This window comes from Ovis aries, chromosome 3, assembly GCF_016772045.2.
Source record: "Ovis aries strain OAR_USU_Benz2616 breed Rambouillet chromosome 3, ARS-UI_Ramb_v3.0, whole genome shotgun sequence".
Lineage (NCBI taxonomy): Eukaryota > Metazoa > Chordata > Mammalia > Artiodactyla > Bovidae > Ovis > Ovis aries.
The window spans coordinates 210,432,644-210,455,648 of record NC_056056.1 but is presented as its reverse complement, the minus strand read 5'-3'; the positions used below and the strand labels follow the sequence as shown (position 1 = coordinate 210,455,648).

Sequence of the window (23,005 nt, the reverse complement as noted above, 5' to 3'; positions counted from 1 at the left end):
AGCACAGCCAAATAACATGTAACACATGAACAAATAATATTCTAAGAATTCCCAAGTCAGTTTAGAAATCAAAAATAAAATAAAGTACATCTTTACTGAAAGGCAACAAGGAGCCATTGAAGGTGTCTGAGCTGACAAGGGTTAGAGGCAGAGCTTTAGAGGGTGGCTACAGGAAGGTGGCTTGAAGGAGAAAAAAGGGAAAGAAATCCAGGGTGAGAATTTTAGACTCTTGGTCCTCAGGGTGAGCAAAGCATCACTCTACCAGGCCATTTAAATGGGGGCTGTTGGGAGTCCCTTGGCCAGCAAGGAGGCCAAAGCAGTCAATCCTAAAGGAAATCAACCCTGAATATTCATTGGAAGGACTGATGCTGAAGCTCCAATACTTTGATCACCTGATGGGAAGAGCTGACTCATTGGAAAAGATCCTGATGCTGGGAAAGACTGAGAGCAGCAGGAGAAGCGGGCAACAGAGGATGAGATGGTTGGACGGCATCATCGACTCCATGGATATGAATTTGAGCAAACGCTGGGAGATGGTGAAGGAGATGGTGAAGGAAGCCTGGAGAGCTGCGGTCCATGAGGTTGCAAAGAGTTCAGACTTAGCAACTGAACAGCAACAGACAACAACTGGCACAGAGATCTCTGGGCACTGTGTTTAGAAGGAAAGTTTACCAGCCACTTGACCTGGAGGGCCAGCCCCATTTCCTTTTTCCAGAACCTAAGAACAACGAGAGTCCCTCTCCCCTCCCATCACAGTCAAGGAGGGGCCGTTTCCATGAAGCACAAGGATGTGAGCGGCAGAAGGTGGAGGGGATGGGCTAGGTCTGCGACCTGCTGAGGTCAAGGCTCTAATTCCTTTCCATCCAGTGGAGCCTTCTTTCTTGAATTCTTTCTGCAAAAGGAGGCGGTTCAAGTCACATCCCCTCTGGGTGGGGAAGGAGGGGTGGATGCTGGCTGGGGAGAAGGAAATGGAAAACATGGGGAAAGAAAGAGCCAGGTGAAAGGTTCCTGTGAGAAAAGGCACTGCCCTGGACTGCGGTGTCCCCTCCCTAGAAAGGAGGGGAGGAAGGGGGATGGGGTGGAGAGGGGGGAGGAGGGGGTGGAGCCTCTGGCCCCTGCAGCCCGTGAATGACACCTGGGTGGGCTGTGTTGCGGAATGAGTTGCAGATGTGGCCACGTGCAGAAGTCCCGGGCCACCGGGGGCGCTGGTGACAGCCTCAGCCGCATACTGCACATCCTCGTGTGCTTTACAAACATGTGTCTGTGGACGATGGTGAGAAAAGGGGGCCCCTCCGTAAGGAAGGCAGGATGGCAGCGGCCCTGGGGAGAGGGAGGCTGTGTGTGTGCATGTGTGTGTGTGTGTGTGTGTGTGTGTGTGTGTGTGTGAGGGTGGAGGAGAGGTTAGATGAGAAAAACACTCGGTGGGAGGCCCCTCCTCTGATGAGGTGGGGGCAGGGCAGCAGAATCTCAGCCTCCAGGACCGGGAAGGGATGAGGACACTGGACATGGGGAAACCTGGGCATGACATCACCGCCCACCAACAACAGAGACATCCCACCTCCCTCTCCGCGGGGATCGTCACCGCCAGACAGCAAGGGCCTGGAAAACGTGCTGTGAGATTCTTTTCCCTCAAAATTGCTTTTGCAGTGAAGGCCAGTGATGGAAGCATTGATGCAGAAAAGTGGAGAGGCCAGGGCATCGAAGAGCGTGTATGTGTGCATTCACGCGTGCACCTAGGGCTAGGTGTGCAGGGAGGATGGGGGGAAACAGCCATGGGAAAAACATCTCCTGCTTTGCGGTCCTAGGGGTGGGGAGGAGACCAGCTTCTACCTCCTTCTTTAAGAGGCCTCCCTGTCACCATGCTGAGGACAGAGCATGCTTCCTGGTCACCCAGAGTGTGGTTTGGACCCTGCCGTCTGGCCTGTGAGCTTGAGAAACAGGCAAGTCACAAGCACGAGTCTAGACCTACCGGCTCAGAATCCTCACTTCTTGAGATTCCTCTTCTTCTAGAGGCCCTGCTGCACTCACTCAGGGCACCCTTTTTCCCCACCCTCCCTCCTTCTCGGCACCACCTTCACGCCCCTCTTCAGCCCCCAGATGCTGTGCTCTGCCAACCCAACTTCCCTGGTCTCGATTTTCCATCCCATTCTTCTCAACCTCTCCTTCAGGGTCTCCCAGAAACACCTTGAGACTCGCAGTTTTCAGGTGGGAAGAGCTTGGAGAGCACCGACCCCATGCCAGGATCAATTTGCAGGTGAGGAGACAGGTGTAGGAAGTGATTTGCTCAAGCTCACAAGGCACGTACTACAAACCCAGCTCCTAGATCATGGTAGAAACTAAGGAATTTCAGCCTTTAGGGATCATCCACATCCAGCCTTTGATCTCACAGACAAGGAAAACGAGGACCAAGAAGCAGCGATGGGACTGGTCCGAGGTCCGCGAGATACATGGCAAAGCCATCATCGTCATCAACAGCTGATCCATAGAGGGAGAATGGATGCATGTCCACGTACGGCTGAGTCCCTCTGCTGTCCACCCGAAACTAGCACATTGTTCATCAGCTATACTCACAGTCAACAAAAAGAGCACAAAATGCAGCCCCTGAAACAGCGGAAGGAGCTCTGTTCATTTCCAAGGCAAACTACTTAACATCACAGTAACCCGATCTATGCCTCAACCACTTCAAAGAAGCTGAACGATTCTATGAAGACCTACAAGATCTTCTAGAGCTAATACCAAAAAAAAGATGTCATTTTCACCATAGAAGATTGGAATGCAAATGTAGGAAGTCAAGAGATACCCAGAATAACAAGCAAGGTTGGCCTTGAAGTACAAAGTGAAGCGAGGCAAAGGCTAACAGAGTTTTGTCAAGAGAACACCCTGATCATAGCAAACACCCTTTTCCAACAAACCGAGAGACGACCCTACACATAGACATCACCAGGTGATCAATGCCGAAATCACACTGATTATGTTCTTTGCAACCAAAGATGGAGAAGCTCTATATAGTCAGTAAACACAAGACCTGGAGCTGACTGTGGCTCAGATGACGAGCTCCCATTGCAAAATTAAATTGAAGAAAGTAGGGAAAACCACTAGACCATACACATATGTGCTAAATCAAATCCCTGATTATCATACAGTGGAGGTGATAAATAGATTCAAGAGATTAGATCTGACAGACAGAGGTCCTGAGGAACTATGGATGGAGGTTCATAACATTGTACAGGACACAGTGACCAAAACCATCCCAAAGAAGAGGAAATACAACAATACTCCAATATAAAATAAAAAGTTTAAAAAAAAACTCCAGTGTAATATGAAGCATGTTCTAATCACTACATCTAATTATCAAGAAAACAAAATAGCTCTCACATTAATTGCTTTAAGCATAGCATAATGAATAATTAAAAATTACAGACTAATGTTTCAGCAATATTCTATCAAACAAGACAAAGGCCCACAAACAGTGACTTTATCTACCCGCTGATTCTACCCACATTTCCCATGGTCATTTTGAAGAACATGCCTCCACTAGATATCACTTGATTTAGGTGAGATATTACTGAACTTTAAGCTAATGCTTATAATAACTGAATTAATTGGATGAATGGTATTACATATTCATAAAATATCAGTATTAAAAAACCAGCTAATCCATGTGTGCCCTCCTGATTTCATTATTTCAGCCACACCTACTTTAGCCTGATTCCTTATATTAACCGCAGATGCTACACCTTTGGTAGATGCAATTTAGTTCCATCCAGGACCTGAACTCTGCTCTATGGTTCCAAGATCAACCCAGGACTTTTGGCACCAAATCCGGCACTCCTCTCATCACTTTGGCTGTGTTACTGATTTTGTTTATTAAATTCAACGAGTGTTTTCTGACCACCTATTGCACCCTGTGAGGTGTATTTCATGTTTGTGATCAGGTCCCCCAACTGGACCAAAAGTGGAGATTGATCATGTACTTCTCTGTGTGCCTTTTGCAACTACAGAGAGGTGCCTTCTGCATGGAATCTGTTTGGTAAAGATTTGCTGACCCTCAGCTCTGGCAGTTTCCCCCTCCTGCAAGTGGTCACCTATCATGGCCTCTGGGTCTCTTGGTGGGCCTTTTTTAATACACTTTTTTTTTTTTTGGCCAGTTCCCTGACCAGGGATCAGACTTGTACTCCCTGCAGCGGCCGCTCCAAGTGCTAACCACTGGACCACCAGGGGAGCCTCTTTCATACAATGTTTAAACGTTACTTCCCATTTACAGTTATTACAAAATATTGGCTGTATTCCCCAAATTGCACAGTACATTCCTGTGGCTCTTAGTGTTTGAATTCCATAATCTTACATCTGGATACAGCAAACTGCAGTGGAAGCCAGGCTATAGAGCCCAGAGTCCTAATCTCACACGATGAGAGACACAGAAGGGACAGCTAATCTGGCCCCTACCCTCCGGGACTTGCATTCTGAATGGAAGTTGAGAAGACCAAGGCACCCATATGATAAGGATGCTCCCTTGGAAAAGGGACTGGCTACCCACTCCAGTATTCTCGCCTGGGAAATCCCATGGACAGAGGAGCGTGGCGGGCTACAGTCCACGGGGTCGCACAGAGTAGACATGACTGAGGGACTGAGCAGGCGCACTGAGGCCCTGCACACGCCCCAGACTGCCAGCATCACCACCCGTGGATCCAACCAGACCCAGTGTTGTGGCTGCTTTGAAACTCTGCAGAAGAAAGAAGAATGCAAAACGGTCACGACCTTGATCCCTACCACACACCCCTGACCATAGTCCTGGCTATAAGACCTCTCCCTACTCCCCAGAGAAGGGGGCACAGTTCTCGAGGGGCAAGACTCTTGTGCTCCCTCTTTGCCTGACAAAGAAATAAAGCCACTTTCTTCCTTCTTGGAAGGACAGATGCTGAAGCTGAAGTTCCAATACTTCGGCCACCTGATGTGAAGAACTGACTCACTAGAAAAGACCCTGATGCTGGGAAAGATTGAAGGCAGGAGGAGAAGGGGATGACAGAGGATGAGAGGGTTGGGTGGCATCACCAACTCAATGGACATGAGTTTGAGCAAGCCCCGAGAGATGGTGAAGAACAGGGAAGCCTGGCATGCTGCAGTCCACGCGGTCACAAGGAGTTGGACAAAACTGAGTGACTGAACTGAATGGTCTCCATATTTCTGTTCAGCATCCGTGAACACAGACCAAAGATTTTGGCCTCAAGAAGTGACACCTTTAAAGAGTTTTGAGCAGAGGAGTAATGTTATATGACCTAGATTTGGAAAAGATCAGCAGGCTGGGGCCAGAGTAACAGCAGGGAGCTGAGTTAGGAGGCCACTGTGATAATCCAAGTGATGGAGGAGGGTTTCTGATGACTGGTCTCTGATATACAAACATGACTCAATGGTTATCTTGGGCGTGGGAGGAAAGCTTATGCACCCTTCTCTAAAGGAAGAGAACTGCCTCTGATAATCCTCCCATAGAAAAAGGACACAAAATGAGGATACATTCAAAAAGGAAAGGAACATTAGCTAATACTCTGGGTTGGAAAAGAAAGAGAAACTTCATCTTTGTCCAGCCGGGCCTCTTCCATGGGTGAGGAAGATGAACACTGCCCTGGACTTTTCTTGGCTCTCGTCACTCCATGAAAAATACCCCCAACAGATGACAGACTGGCATCGCTAAAAGCCTCCTCATGGTCATGGTCTTGGCATCTTCTGCCAAGGTTTAGTCACTACGCGTGGAGGAGGAAATGATACTGGATACTCAAGTTTATTGCCAAAGGTGCCCTGGGCTAATTCTGTAACAGTACAAGCCACTCTTTTACAAACATCATCCTGACCCCTTTATTTCAAACTCCACACCTTGTTCTAGGGTAATGCGAAGCCCCTCTGGAGACTGGATTTTTTTTTTTTTTAATGAAAAAACAATGGGGAAAAGTTAGCATAAAATAAGGATTTTTTAAAACAAATTGGTAGGGGGCTATATAATTTATTATCCAACTTGGAATACTTTTTAATAATTTTATTGATCTATTTATTTTTGCCTGTGCTGGGTCTTCGTTGCTGTGCAGGCTTTTCTCTAGTCGGGGCGAGCAGGGGCTACTCTTCGTTGCACTGTGCGGCCTTCTCATTGCAGCGGCTTCTCTTGTTGCGGGGCAGGGACTCTAGACACAAGGGCTTCGGTAGTTGCAGCACGTAGGCTCAGGGTCACACTTCCTGGGCTCTGTGCACCACAGGCTCAATAGTTGTGGTCCACAGGTGTCCCAGCATGTGGGATCTTCCTGGACCAGCAATCGAAGCCCTGTCCCCTGTCCCTCTGAGAGGACCATGGCTTCATCTTCACTAGCCCCTCATCATCCCCATAGTGTCACAGACGAACACCCCCAGCATTCACACAGCAGGATCCCCATGCACATGGCAGAACCAGGTATTCCCCACCAGGAAATCACCATGAACAAGATGGAGGCAAAGTTCATCAGGTAACCTGGGAAACGATCTTTCCAGGTCAGCTTATCTTCATCGTCCTGGGGAGAAACAAGAGAACAGTGACCGTCAGACGCTGTAAGTAACAGATATAAAATGTCCCTCAGTTTTCCGTAAATGTGTATATCATTCATCACTCTACGTAGAGACGTTTTTGGTCTCTGATGCCTTACCCTCCACATCCACAACAGCTCTCCTAATTCTGTGATTTCTAGATTTTGGAAAATCTGTGGTGAAAAGAGGACAATATTTGATTTCAGCCTCACACTGGGCTAAAGTTTCAGTTCAACCGCTCTATCTGCTGTGCGAGCTTTGCTGTGCCTCAACGTTTCTATTTCTTCATCTGCTAAATGGGCACAGTCATGATCTCCATCCTGGCTCATGCACAGGATGGTTTTATTTGCTTTATTTTAATGAGACACACACGAACGCGGTAAACTGGGAGACAAATGACCACAGGGCAGCATCCTAGAAGAGATCATTATTTATATCAGACATCACCACTGACCTTAGATCCCGAGTGTGCAAATCACCCACAATTTTTGTTCTTCAAAGAACCTGTATGTTATTTGCTCCCTCCAAAACAACTGTTCTCCCCTGGTCACAAAGGCAGACAACTCAAGGTGCAGGCTTATCTGATGCCTTGCTATCAGTCTGGCTGAGAACCAGACTCCATCCAGTTCACCCCCTGCTCTCTTGGGACCTCCATATCCTTGACCACATCCGCCTTCCCTGCCCCTTTAGATCCCTCACCTGGTAGGGTGAAGCCCACCAGGTACGAGGGGTAAAAACCTCTGCCAATTAACTGCCACATAATTTGAGCCTGGGCACTGGATTTGATGCTTTTGAACTGTGGTGTTGGAGAAGACTCTTCAAGGGCCCCTTGGACTGCAAGGAGATCAGAGAAGTCAATCCTAAAGGAAGTCAACCCTGAATATTCATTGGAAGGACTGATGCTAAAGCTGAAGCTCCAATACTTTGGCCACCTGATGGGAAGAGTTGACTCATTGGAAAAGACCCTGATGCTGGGAAAGACTGAAGGCAGGAGGAAAAGGGGGCCACAGAGGATGAGATGGTTGGATGGCATTGTCGACTTAATGGACATGAGTTTGAGTAAACTCTGGGAGATGATGATGGACAAGGAAGCCTGGCGTGCTGCAGTCCATGGAGTCGTGAAGAGTTGGACATGACTGAGCGACTGAACAACAACTGGATTTCTTTGAGCTGCCATTCTTTACAATTAGAATGGATATAGTGCCCCACAGACTACAAGGTTGCCTCGAAGGCCAGCTAAAGCCATGCTGGGGAGGATGCAGTGGAAACAGCAAAGCCCTCCATGCTGGCGAGGTAGGGCCCCTGCATTTCTGCAGCCTGTCTAACTCAGCAAGCCAGCGTTCCAGGCCCCCTTCTGCTTCTCTCTCCCTCCTCGCCAGATTTCAGAACATACCTGATCTGACCCTAGCAACAGTGCCATCTAGGCTTTGAAAGCTTGTACTGTAGGCTTCCCCAGTGGCTCAGCGGTAAAGAATCTGCCTGCAATGCAGGAGGCTAGGATTCGATCCCTGTGTCAGGAAGATCCCCTAGAGGAGGAAATGACAACCCACTCCAGTATTCTTGCCTGGAGAATCCCACAGAGGAGCCTGGGGGGCTACAGTCCATAGGGTCGCAAAGAGTCAGACATGACTGAGAGACTAAACCGCCATCACCACTGTAAGTGAAGGGCCTTCTTGGCCTGAAAATCTTTCTAAAAGCCTCTGTGAGCACACTGTGTGCAGACTTTGCGGCCATGCACAGTGGGGAGACAGAGGACTGTGGGCACAGTCACTGTCCTCAGGGGGCTCCCTGTTTAATGGGATGGGAGTGATATCCATACACAAAAAGAGCTTCAGGAATCCCGTGCCAGTTCAGAAATGTGGGTTATCCTGGGAGTAAGCCTGGGTGGGATTTGAGGAAAGGAATGGTATATCTTTCTCAAGGCATGTCTGGAGCTGAGCACAGGGCTGAGGTGACTACAACAGGCCGGAAATAAGCATTAACAGCTCGGTGGTCTGTAATGACCTAGAGGGGTGGGAGGGAGGTCCAAGAGGGAGGGGATAAACGTATAAAGTGAAGTGTTAGTCACTCGGTTGTGCCCAACTCTTTGAGACCCCATGGACTATAGCCTACTAGGCTGCTCTGTCCATGGAATTCTCCAGGCAAGAAACATTGGAGTGGGTAGCCATGCCCTTCTCTAGGGTATCTTATAGCTGATTCACTTCAGTCTACAGCAGAAAATAACACAAGTATAAAGCAATTATATCCCAATTTTTTTTTTAAAGAGCTTTAATGCTGGAGTAATTCAGTGACCAACGTGCTCATGTACCAACGACATCAACAAGGGATGCTCGGTTTCTCGTTGGCTCCAATAGGATCAGGTCTCCAGACTCTGAGCCCAGCAGACTTTCCATCACACAGTGAGAACAAGGTCACTGCAGGTCATGACCATCCTGTGCAGGTGGGACTATAAAAACCTATTTCTATTAGGACTGAAGCAAGTCCTCTAAATGAGGCCAGACATCAAAAGGGACTAGTATTTCTTTCTCTCTGCCTTCAGTATTCATTCTTTTTTATTTGTATTCTTTTTAATATTTATTTATTTTTTTGGCTGCATCAGGTCTTCGTTGCAGCCCACAGGATCTTTGCTATGTCATGTAGGATTTTTTGTGGCAGCACATGGGTCTCTAGTTGTAGCACACGGTCTCAGTAATTGTGGGCACACACGCTTAGCTGTTTTGCAGGTGGGATCTTAGTTCCCTGGCCAGGGATAGAACTCGCATCCCTTGCATTGCAAGGTGAATGCTTAACCACTGGACCACCAGGGAAGTCCCCAGTATTCATTCTTAATTTCACTCACACTGGTGGTATCTTGGCTTCCTAGGTGGCTCTAATGGTAAAGAATCGGCCTGTCAGTGCAGTAGAAGCAAGAGACTCAGGCTCAGTCCCTGGTTCAGGAAGATCCCCTGGAGAAAAAAATGGCAATGCACTCCAGTATTCTTGCCTGGAGAATCTCACAGACAGAGGAGCCTAGTGGGCTAAAGTCCAAGGGGTAGGCACAAAGAGTAGGACACAATTGAGCACAACGGTATCTTACTTTAAGATTCTGATTATAAAACTGAAGAGGGGTGGGTAGATGATAACTCTGTAGGGATTATGAAAAGAAGTCTAGGGTTATGTGGGGCTCATCTGAAGGCCTCTCTCATTATGATTATGGTCTGGATGATTCTCTGACTCTTTTCCTGCCTTCTGGCCTAGGGATAAGAGGTTCTGCCTTGAGAATCAGCAAGCCAGGTGTGCTCAAAAATGCCAGCGATGAGCAGGGAAAGCGAAGCTCCAGTTACAGGTTCTGTGTCTCCAGTTCCTCCCCAGTGGGGCTCCCTGAGTGTTATCCACCTTCTTAAGGCCAGGGATGAGGTGCGTTCAGACCAGCCTCTATGCATGCTAAGTCACTAAAGTCATGTCCGACTCTTTGTGATCCCATGCACTATATATAGCCTGCCAGGCTCCTCTGTCCATGGGATTCTCCAGGCACCAACACTGGAGTGGGTTTTCATGCTCTCTTCCAGGGGATCTTCCCAACCCAGGGACTGAACCCCCGTCTCTTGCATCTCCTGAGTAGACAGGTGGATTCTTCACCAATAGCACCACCTGAGTGGATGCTAATTAGAATCTCCACTCACTGGCACAGAAAAGATGTGACGATTCATGGCAAAACACCATCCAGTTAACTACACTCCATGTAAAAGTCACACAACCAGCTCATGGGATCGTAGAACTTGGAACTTGAACTTCTGAGCTCAACTCTTGGCTCTGATATGAGTCAAGTGGCCTTGGGAAATTCCCAGAACTTCTGTTTCCTCATTTGTAAAGTAATTATATTCCTTATCTGTAAAATGCATAAATGGTAACATCTATTGTGCCAAATTATTATACCATGCATTTATATTAATTAGCCACCCCATGGAGGGGCCAAGCCAGTGCACCTGCACACACAGGTAAGCGAGAGCTCTCAGAGTCTCCCTCTTTTTAACACGGAGATGACAACACATCCCACTGAAGTGGCAGAGGTCATGCACAGATCACACAGCTGAACGCCTGGGAAAGCACTCCGTCAGCTCTAAGTGTTACTCCCTCAGTTATGTCCGACTCTTTGCAACCCCATGGACTGTAGCCTGCCAGGCTCCTCTGTCCATGGATTTTCCAGGCAAGAATATTGGGAGTGGGCAGCCATTCCCTTTTCCAGGGGATCTTCCCCACCCAGGGATTGAACTCAAGTCTGCTGCATTGTAGGTGGATTCTTTACCATCCGAGCCACCAGGGAAGCCCCAACAAAAAGCCACACGAGGCCTCACACCAAAAGTACGGTCAAGTTCATGTCATGACTGTATCAGAAGCGGGTGGACAGGAAGGGCTCAGCTAATTCACCACTGTTAAGACAGGAGCCTAGCCATTGTCTATGCTTGGGTCCTTGTCCCTAAACTACGGCTTTCACTTCCAAGTCTCCAAACAGGAAGTAGCATGGTGACATCCACATCAAACCACAGCAGTGTCCTTTTGGCAGGCTGAACAGCAGGAAATGCAGTCACTGCAAACGCAGTATATGAGACTCCTATTTAAGCAAATCCTGGGAGGGCAACCTTGAAAAGTGGTCAATCATCCCTGAGTTTGTATTTATTTAAATTAATGCATGATTAACATATAATAAAATTCACCTTATTAGCATGAAGTTTTGTGAATTGCTAAATACATATGTATCACGTGTAACCATGACCACAATCAAAAGCGGAACCATCATCCCCTCAGTACTGCCCTATCCACTGTGGTCCATCACCTCCCTCAGTCTCCAGCTCCTGGCAAGACCTATTCTCTGTCCCTTCAGTGTTGCCTTTTCCAAAACGTCATAAAAGTAAATTCCCATAGCATGGCTCCTTTCCAGTCTGACTTGTCTCACTTAATGCACTGCATTTGGGATTCACTTCCGCTATATTCTCAGAACTCCGTTTTCTTATTGCTGAGTAATATTTCACTGTATGGACCTGCCACGTCTAACTGAACCATCACTGAGATATGTATGGATTGTTTCCAGTTGTTGGTAATTATGAGTAAAGCTGTTGGAAGTATCTGCACACTGGCTTTGGTGTCAGCATAGACTTTAGGTAAATACCAAGTAGTGGAATTGCTGAGTCATGGGTTGTGTGTATCTTTGGTTTATAAGCAACTGCCAGACTGTTTTACAAAATGGCTATGCTATTTTTGCATTTTTACCAGGAACATATGAGAATTCCTTCCTCTACTTTCTTTTCTTTAAATAAACTTTTTTAAAAATTTAGAATAGCTTTAGATTTATGAAAAGCTTCAAAGATGGCACAATGTGTGTGTATATATATACATATATATATATATGTATATATATACACACACAATCCTGCACCCAGTTTCCTTATTATGTTAGTATGGGTACATTTTTCGCAAGCAATGAACCAATATTGTACCTTATTATGTTATTATTTTTTAATTTTTTTGGCCACTTTGAGTGGCATGCAGGATCATAGTTTCCAGACCAGGGACCAAACCCATGACCCCTGCTGTGGAAGCTCAAAACCTTGACTTCTGGACTACCAGGCAAGTCCCTGTACCTTATTATTAACTAAAGCTCACATTTTATGCGGATTTTCTTAGTCTTCACCTAATATTCCTTTTCTGCTCCAGAGTCCCATCCAAGAGTCCACGTTATTTTTAGCCACCATGTCTTCTTAGGCTCCTCTAAACTATGACAATGTCTGACTTTTCTTGTTGCTGATGACCTTGTCAGTTTTGAGGAGTAAGCAGTCAAGGATTTTGTACAGTGTTGCTCGGTACAGGCTTCTCTGAAGTTTTTCTCAGGATTAGGCTGAAGCTGTGGGCGTGGAGGAGGAAGACCACAGAAGTAAAGCCAGACTTGCAAAGTCGTGGTCGCTGTGTGGCAGTCTGCTGCCCGTCTGACCCACTACAGCGTTCTGAGTCCCAGAGAAACCATCACGTCTGAGAAGTATGCTCCACAAACTGATGAGATGCATGAAAACTAGAATGCCTGCAGATGGCATTGGTCAACAGAAAGGGCCCAATTCTCCATGACAACACTCGAATGCGCATCACACAACAAATGCTTGCTTCACAAGTTGAACGAATTGGGCTTCAGAGTATTGCCTCATCCGCCATATTCACCTGACCTCTCGCCAAGCGACTACCACTTCTTCAAGCATCTCGACAACTTTTTGCAAGGAAAACGCTTCTACAACCAGCAGGAGGCAGAAAATGCTTTCCAAGAGTTCATCTAATCCTGAAGCATGGATTTTTACACTACAGGAATAAACAAACTTATTTCTCATTGACAAAAATGTATTGATTGAAATGGTTCCTACTTTGATTAATAAAGATGTGCTTGAGCCTAGTTATAATGACTGAAAATTCACAGTCTGAAACTGCAATTACTTTTGCACCGATCTGACATCATGTTCATTTCATCACAGCAAAGGGACAGGCTATAATATGACCTGTCACTCATGATGCTTGTCAGGTTTCCCAGCTGTCCAGTAACTCTTTCCCTTCCTTTCATACTTTACTCTTTGGAAGGAAGTCACTATGTGCAGCCCACATTTGAGGGGTAGACAATTATAGTCTGCCTCCTTGAGGGGACAGTATCTGTAGATTCCTTGAAGTTTCTAATTCAGATGTTTATAATGTTTTAAATTTACTTCAAGTATGAATTGAGAAAAGACACACTCACTTATGCCAATGTTAAACCAATACAGACTGCTCTGAATTCAGTAAAGGAGAATAAAGATGATATTTGCCTACTGCTCAGGAAGCATCATGCCTGGAACAGAACTGGATTTTGGCTTCAAAAGAAGCCAGCTGTGGTCCTCTTTCTTTGAAGAATTCTAAAGGGGCAGGAAATCAAGCCTGAATATTCACTGGAAGGACTGATGCTGAAGCTGAAGCTCCAGTACTTTGGCCTCCTGATGCAAACAGCCAACTTGCCAGGAGCCAGCGTGAGGAACTCCGCCGTGGCAAAGGTCATGAGGAAGGAGGCTTCAGCATACGCAAAGGCGGGATCAAGCCCCAGGAAACCCCCTGTTCCTGAGCATCTACCCCCAAAACCAGAGTCTGCCTACTTTACTGCTTTATGCTCTCACCTACACCTCTGACTTTATGGGGGGCTGTCCCCTACCTCTCTCGGAGAAGGAGTTAACCTACAGTTCCAGTTAATAAAATTCCTGGGCATGACAAGGGTGTCTCAGGTCAAACCTCTCTGCTGGCAGACTAGCTTGTGTGACAGGATTATCCACCCTCTTGCTACTATGTACATGATTGTTTACAACCTCTCAACCATAAACAGCACAGAGAGTTTGGAGTAGTTTGAAAGTCTTAGTTAGCACTGGGTTTTTCTAAAGATAAAAATCATGTTGGTGAAGGGTTTTCCATTTATTGGGCCAATGTTTGCTGCTAAATCCCCTGCCCTTATACATGTTAATGAATATATAACTAGCATATAGGAGAAATAAGTATTAACCTTTAAGATTAATCATGTTAAACCTTAGGCTAAGTAAATTCCTTTCTTAATTGTAACCCACTACACCCTCACCCTATAGGAATGCAACTTTATCTTGTACCTTCAGAAGGTGGTGCCTGGTTTAAGAAAAATCACCCCTGGAAAATAAGTTTCTGGTTGACCATTATCAGAAAAGAAAGGATCATAAAATGTCAGCAGACCTCATGGCCAGAAGATGATGTAAAACCCTTAAGACCTTTTTGTATACATTTATATGAAGCACCTGATTTTGATAAAGGTCAGGACTGCTGACCCCCGTGTGACTTTAAAATTTCCATTTGTCTCTATGTGTAACAAAAGGTATATAAGCAAACCTGAAAATAAAGAAAATGGATCAGTTTCTGGAAAGACTGATTCCCCCGTGTCGTTCCTTCTTGTTCTCTGTTTTTCTGGCTGAATTCCCATCTGGAGCATGGGTGCTCACCAAGCCTGCTAATTTTGCCCTGGCTTTTAAGATCCACATGAGAGAGAGCCCAAAGAGGGGCACCCTCCGCTATTCAAGTGGGCACCAGTGGCCTACGTAGGTGGTGCAAGCTTTATTGGTAGGTGAAGCTTTATTGGTATCCCACGTAAACCAAGTTATTCAACATCTTTTTCTCCACTAATTTTCCTACTACACTATTCCTTTCTAATCTCTCTTTATACTTCTAATTAAATAGCTTTTTCCTAGGATGTCAACTCCGTCCCTGCTTCGAATTACCCTGGATCCACCGGGGCTAGACCCCAGCACCAACTCATTGGAAAAGACACTGATTCTGGGAAACATTGAAGGCAGGAGGAGAAGGGGACAACAGAGGATGAGATGGTTGGATGGCATCACCCACTCAATGGACATGAGTTTGAGCAAACTCTGGGAGACGGTGAAAGACAAGGGAGCCTGGTGTCTGCAGTCTATGGGGTCACAAAGTCAGACACAACTGAGTAACCGAACAACAACAACAAAAGGGCGGGAAGTCAGGCACCATCATCACCTGCCTCACCCACTCCAGCTAACTACCGGAGGTCTGTGAATAGACTTGCTTTGGTTTCCATCAGAATGTTCACATACTGAGCTTCTGTTGTTGAAAATATTGTGTCAGGGGGACAGTGTCAAGGAGAGGGAATAGTGAGGCATTTGGAAATGCAAGACCTGGGCTTCATCCCTGTCTCTACCTCCTTATTAGCTGAGCAACCTTAAGAATATTGTCTAGCATCTCTCTGACCTCATAGCCTCATCTTCAATTGGACAACTGGTAGACCTGCCCTACTGAGCCTCAATGAGTACACCATGCATGTGACAGTATTGGGAAAATTCTAAGTTCTGTATAACTGTGAGTTGTTACTAATCCTATTTCTATGCAGGAAGCTTTCACTGAACATCAAATGTGTATCCAGCATTGTCCTGGCACTGGGCACTGCAGATATGGAGAAGGCACATTCTTTGCTCTTAGGGTGAGATGGTTGGACAGCATCACCCACTCAAAAGACATGAGTTTAAGCAAACTCTGGGAGACAGTGAAGGACAGGGGAGCCTGGCATGCTGCAGTCCATGGGGTCTTAGGAGATGCTCCAACCACTAAAAGAAACTGAGAAAGACAACACATATTATGAGATGATATGACACACATCATGGGGACACAGAGGAGGGAGCAATTTCCTGCCTTGGGGGAGAAGGAAGACATCAAAGATGAAGAGACATTTTACTTGTGACTAAAGAATGACAAGTGTTTTCCAGGATGGAAAGAGAGATGACCATATGACCTCAGGCATAGAACCAACTTCTCTGCACCTCAATTTCCTCATCTCTAAACAAGAGATTAAGATGAGTGCCCTTCATACAAGATTGCTGTCATGAAGATGAAATAAGGAGGCATATGGGACCATGCGTATGGAACTCTACCTCACACAGAGCTGGACCCCAACACTTGTAACCTAACATCACTATCATCACTATTGCTTCAACCTCCAGGGACCCTGGCTCTTATCAGGACACATTAGGTGGCATTTCCTTATCAAATGACAAGGAAATTCCAAGTTCAATGTGGACACTGCTTCCTACAGTAGAGATCTGGGGTCCAGTCTTCCAGTTCTGGAGTCACACAGCTGTTCTACGTGACCTGGTCCCACTTTGCCCTGACACAGATGTTCAATGCTCCCTCTGCTGGTGAGTCTTCAAGACCCCTCAAAAACAGCATCTACTCCAGAAGCAGAGATCCCACCAACTTCACCATCATCTCTCTCTCCCTGGTTTCTCTCCTAAGATAGCTCTTCCTCCAGGAAGTCTTCATGGCTTGATCACAAAAGTAAGGCCAGCATTTGACTACACACCCCTCCTTTCACTGACATTGGGCACCCTGCAGCTCCTATCACCATGACATTGGACCTGGGCATGGTATTGGTCCCCACAGCCCAAGCACACACAGCCTCCTGGACTGAGCCTCCAGGTCCTAGCCCTCAGCCTTGTGGGCTTGCCAGTAACTGACCCCAGAGCCCTCTAGAGATAGAGACAGACTTTTGGGAAGAGTGTCAATCTAGGAGGGCAATCCTGACAAAGGGCTGGAGGCAGTGGCATGGCACAGCACCCAAGGCAACAGGCATGGGCGAAGTCCAGGGCAGAGCATAGTGTGATTTGTGGCTCAGATGGAAAGCATTCCCTGTTCCTCCCGCTGCTTGGTGATTTCAGCAGGCTCAGAAATACAGACTCTGGCTCCCTTCCTCCCCTCCTGAGGGCCAGCTTGCTAACTCTGCGCCTCTGCCCCCAGACGGCTGCTGTTTCACTACCTCTATTTCCCAGCGGGCAGCCTTGGCCTCCCTGGGTTCCAGGACTGGGCTGAGCATCTCTCCCTCCCTGACCCCAGTTCCAACTATCTTATCCAGTGTCCTGCCCAGAGTTGGACCACAGGCAGCCCCTCCCCACTCACTCTCTAAAGGGGCACCCTTCTAGATTGTGGTGATGGAAAAGGGGGCTCAGGTGGGTTGCCCATAACAACATATGAGAGCCCAGGGCAGCCATGTCATCGTCCCTGTCCAGATCTCCTTGCCTGTAAAGGGAGGAAGCTGGGCTGAAGCCACCAGGGCCCCCCATGATTACTATACACATGAATCCTTAATCTATAACCTTATTTACAACATCACACAACGACCACGGACTCGGTGGTCAGAATATATCTAAATCCAATGTCGAGTGGGGCCTCTGAGGATTGATGATCTGGACTCTGGCCCCTCTTGAGCTTCATTGCTAAGCGTTCAATCCCTTTGTACTACATTCCAGCCACACTGGCTTCCTTCTTGTTCAGTGAACATCACCAGCTCAAGACCTGAATGAGATTTCTCCTCTTCTATCTCTTTACCCACTTGGGTCCTCTGCTCACCCTTCCGTTCTCAGTTCTAGCATCATCCCTCCAATGAGGCCTTTCCTAAGGCCCCAGCCCATCCTCTGACCCTTATTATTCTCTATCAAAACTATGACTATCTGAAGTTATCTCATGTGTTTATTTATCTCCTGTCTGCCTCCTTTAGGAAAATAGAAGCTTTGTGACGGCGGGCACCCTCTGTGTCTGGCTCCTCGCTGGACTCCAGTGCTGAGATCAGCCTGGCTCCAGGAGTGCACTTGCAGCTGGGGCTCAGTGGGTAAGGGTCGGTTTGGAAACAATAGCCTAGCTCCGCTTTGAAATGCCCAGTGCACAGAAGATTGGGATTGAGCATTTAGCCTCTGGTGGGTCGAATCTAACTTCGCACAGGAGGAGCCCATAGTACAATTCTGTGTCCCTGCCTCAGGCTATGATGCCAAAACCTAAGGGGAAAATAAAGAGACTTCTTGGTAACTTTTCAGCAGTTTAAGAAGAATAGTCAAGGGCACGTCCTATTCACAATAGCCAAGACATGGAAACAACCTGAAGGTCCATCCACAGATGAATGGATTTAAAAAGATGTGGTACATATACATGATGGAATATTACTCAGCCATTAAAAAATCAAATAATTCCATTTGCAACAGCATGAATGCAATGAGAGATTACCATACTAAGTAAGTCAGGCAGAGAAAGACAAATATCATAAGATATTGCTGATATGTGTAATCTAAACTATGACACAAACGAACCTATCTATGAAACATAAGCAGAATAAGGGACACAGAAAATAGAGTGGTGGTTGCCAAGGAGGAGGAAGATGGGAGTGGGATGGATTGGGAGTTTGGTATTAGCAGATGCAAACTGGGATATATAGGATGGATAAACAACAAGGTCCTCCTACTGTACAGCACAGAGAAATGTATGCAGTGTACCGTTAAACCATGATGGAAAGAATAAGAAAAAGAGTATGTATATATGCATAACTGAGTCACTCTGTTGTACAGCAGCAATTAACACAACACTGTAATTCAACTATACTCCAATAAAAAAAAACAGTCGAGTGCATATCCCACGAGCATGTGCTGATAAGGACAGTTTTTTTGCAAGAAAAACAACCCAGGGAGAAGAGTCAGCCTAAGTGACACCCAGCTGTGTTCCCACTTACCCCCTGCCTCTAGGCAAGGAGGCGCTTACCACCCTGAACTCACTGTGAAGACCTTGCGATGGAGACCCTGCGGTCACTGAGCTCCTTCTAGTGTGTCTTGTCCGTTCAGGTCACACATTACTTCTCAATTTAACCAACAAGCCTCCAGCTTCAGTTTGGGCCCTTTTCCTTACATCCTAGCCCACAGAGTGGAAAACATATCTGTAGAATATTTGTTTACAATCTTAAAGTTATTCGTGAAATCCCCCCTTATTCCTGCTCGCTTCAGGCACAATAAGGTTTTGTAACCCCTATTTTTTCCCCAGATATTTTCAAACTGTGGTGCTAGAGAAGACTCTTGAGAGTCCCTCAGACTGCAAGAAGATCAAACCAGTCAATCCTAAAAGAAATAAATCTTGAATATTCATTGGAAGGACTAATCCTAAAGCTGAAGCTCCAATACTTTGGTCACCTGATGCAAAGAGTTGACTCATTGACAAAGACCCTGATGTTGGGAAAGACTGAAGGCAAAAGGAGAAGGGGGCGACAGAGGATGAGATGGTTAGATAGTATCAGTGACTCAATGGACATGAATCTGAGCCAACTCCGGGAGATAGTGAAGGGCAGAGAAGCCTCATATGCTGCAGTCCATGGGGTCGCAAAGAGTGGGGACTGACTTAGTGACTGAACAACAACAACAACAAACAGATATGGAAAAATGTCCTTGCCGTGCATCCCTGTCTACATCCATTCCCTCTGGACCATGATGATGCTCTAAGGAGGCAGCTTTACCTCACTGCGCTGGATGAGGGGATGGATGGACGAGAGGATGGCTGGATGAATGAGGGTACCATCCTTACAGAGCACCTATCAAGAGAGGCTCACTGTCCTCCACTCAAAAGCAGAGATGTGGAAAACATGACATCGGGAGATGTGCTGGTAATTTCTATTTAAAGATTAGGCAGGGGGCTTGGGGAAGAAGCAGGACCTGAGTCCTGGAGGACACGAAGAAGAGAGCTGATGGCCCAGCTCCCAGCAGAGGCTCAGACTGCAGAGAAGACAGGCTGCCGCAGTGCAAGGGGAGGTTTTAGAGTGGGATGCCCTGGGCAATGTCATCAACTCTCAGTTGGCTAATCATCAGCATCATTTAGGGGACTTCTCAAAATAAGTCTCTCAACATACCTTGGCCCAATCCCAGATCTACTAAGTCAGAATCTTGGGAGTGACAGAATCTGTTTTTTCAAAATGCTTCATGGGCGACGCTGCAGCTAAGCCCAATTAGGGAAGTCCTGTTCATGGAGACTGGCTCCCTGCCTTGCTGCATTTGCTCCAGGGCCTGTATTCCTGTGGTTTATCCCTCTGTGAACAGATTCTCTCAAAGGCGCTCACAGAGTGGAAACAAGCTTGGAGACAATTCTCTCATGTGCGGTGTCGACATGGAATTCGTATTGTCAGCGGCATTGCTGGCTCCCACCCATGCCCACCACCAACCCCCACCAATCTGCAAGCTGGCTGTAGGGCCAGAGCCACGCCGATCACACCTGAGACCAGGGAGAACCTTCAGGTCCATTGTGGGTCCCAGCAGCTCAAGGAGTCAGGAGGCAAGAACTAAGGGTGGGAGGACTGCCTGCTCACTGGCCACACTTGGGACCAGCAGCCAAAGCACTTCAATTATCAAACCAAACCTAGACAGCATCTCAGTATCTTACTTAATTTACACAGCTACATCTCATATTGTGAATTTATTGGACTTTAAAAGTCCCCACATAAAGAATCCTAAAAAGTGCTTGTAACTTAGTAAGCACCGGGTAAAAGATGGCTGGATGGCTGGTTGGATGAATTGTGGATGGATAAGGGTGAAAAGTGGTGAAAGTGAGTGTTAGTTGCTTAATCATGTCTGATTCTTTGCAACTGTTTGCCTCAGTCGTGTTCAACTCAATGCAGCCCCATGCATTGCAGCCTGCCAGGCTCCTCCGTCCATGGCATTCTCCAGGCAAGAGTACTGGAGAATACTGGAAGACAGGTTCTTTACCACTAGCTTTACAATCTGGGAAGCCCAAATTGCAGCCTGCCAGGCTCCTCTGTCCATGGAATTCTCCAGGCAAGAGTACTAGAGTAGGTATCCATTCCCTTCTCCAAGGGATCTTCCTGATCCAGGGACTGAACCAGGGTTTCCTGCATTGCAGGTAGATTCTTTACCACCTGAGCCACCAGGGCAGCCCATGAATGAGGGTACCATCCTTTAAAGGGTATCTATTAAGAGATGCTCACTGCCCTCCACTCAAAAGCAGAGATGTGCAAAAATAGACTTGGGAAATGTATTGGTAAGTTCCATTTAGAAATCAGTATGCCTTTTGCAAGATTTCACTTGCAAATGAATAAATAATGAATCTCAACATCATCCATGTGTTTTGGTCAGAAGAGTAAGGACGCTTTGTCCGTGGTTCTGTAACACCATCAATCAGTTCTGGGTAGCCCATGTATACCATGGGCAGGCGGTTAGATGATACACATCTGAAACTGTTTATTTTTCACTGGGACTGCATGAGAAACATATTTGCAGGGACTTGTAACAACAGTAAACTGGCAAGAAGACACTGTCATTAACTCTCCTCGGGGTGTTTGGCGATGCTGCACGCAGCCAGCAGGCAATGTTTGCTTTTTGGTTTGGTTTCAGATTTTGTTAACTAATAGAGAAGAAGGGTTTGTGGTTCTTCCTCTTCATTAACAAGAAGGGCCAGGACCAATGGAAAGGAAGCCCAGCAAGGAAAACTGGGTCGGACAGGCAGAAGCACTTCCTGGTTCTTCCTCAAGCCTGGGGTCCCCAGATCAAGGGAGGTGGCCTCTACTATCCTTCAAAAGAGTCATCTTCAAAGCCGGCCCTGGCTCTTCCTAGAGACACAGCCAGGGTCATGATAACACATGAAGTGAAAGTGATAGTCGCTCATTGGTGTCCAACTCTTCGCAACCCCTATGGACTGTAACCCTCCAGGCTCCTCTGTCCATGGGATTCTCCAGGCAAGAATACTGGAGTGAGTGGCCATTCTGAGTCACCACAAAAGCCCATGATAACACACGATTCACTAACGTATCCTAAAATCATTAAGTGAAATAATCCATGAAACGTGCCACACCGCCCACACATGCGGTAGGTCGAGGGAGATCAGCTCCAGCCACGCAGGCCTCTTCTTTAGGTCCAGGGCTCTCTGGCTGGGAGTTGACTCTGTCCTTCCAGGCTAAGGACATTCTGTCCAGAGACACAGGACAGTGACAGCGCCCATCCTGGGCATGCCCACGCTCAGCTTCAGCTGGATTTACCAGGCTGCAGCAGAGAAAGGGATGCGGGGCCAAAGACAGGAAGGAAAATCCAAAAAGGGGAGGACTAGGAGGGGGACAGTTGCTTTGTGGTTGGACGTGCAGGTGGTCTCTGCTGGCTTCCTCTGGGGTCACCATCACCCTCTTGGGGCCTGGGATGAGGCTGAGCCCAGGGAGCGCTACTGAGCATGCTCAGGGCATGCAGGCACCAGCCTGGGAGGGCAGGCCTGGCCCCCATGAACCTAGCTCAGGCAGCTGCTGCATGTGACCACCCCCCACGCCACCCGGTGAGGAAGGGAGGGACCCAGGGCCCAAGGCCCACAGCAGAACCTCTGCCCTGCCGCACCTCTGAGAACTCATCCTTCCCCCTCTCCACACACAGAACTGCTCTCAGCCCCTCCAGCTTCCTCATCAGCACAGAGTTCTAAGGTTGAGTTTTGACCCTCAAGAAGGGTTAGGATATATGAATAGGTGGAGTGAGGCGTCTCAGATGCCACTGGTGCAGTGGCCCTGCCTACCAGAAAACTGAGAAGCGGCCCTGAGGCAGTGACTTTATAAACATCAACTCTGTTCCAGGGACTGTGCTGTGACATCGGGCTCCAGGACTCTCAGTGCCCAGGCAGAGATGAAAGGGTAAGCAGTCATGGTGCAGTGGAGCAGCTGCTGGGATGGGACGACGTGGAAGATTCTGTGGGAGCCTGGTGGAGAAGCTCCCAACTGTGAGCTTCAGAAAAGACTCAGGAAAATACACACATGCGCACTTGTGTACAAGTGTGTACATGCCTGTACACATACACACACAATCATGCTTGGTGGTCTGGGTATGCCCCCAGATCAATGACTCTACCTAGCTGAGACAGTGGTCCGAAACTGGTTGTTCTATCTGCCTCCTCACCCATCCACAATCCATCCATCTATTCACCCATCTATCCACCTGTTCCCTTCTCCATCCACTCCCTCATCCATCCATCCCCTTATCCATCTACTCCTTCATCCGGTCATCCATCCATTTCCTCATCCATCCATCCATCTTCGACTGTGTGCTTACTAAGCTACAGGCACTTTTCAGGATTCTTCATGCATCTGATCTCATTCATT

General features: G+C 47.2%; 1 protein-coding gene across 1 annotated transcript in view; it reads right to left on the bottom strand.

The window, feature by feature from the left end:
- ANO2 (anoctamin 2) overlaps positions 1–23,005 on the bottom strand; it is a 342,394-nt gene that overhangs the window by 71,827 nt on the left and 247,562 nt on the right. Inside the window, exon 15 of the mRNA XM_042247625.1 lies at positions 6,456–6,530. Coding sequence (XP_042103559.1) covers positions 6,456–6,530 — 75 coding nt within the window. The remainder of the gene's footprint in view (positions 1–6,455; positions 6,531–23,005) is intronic.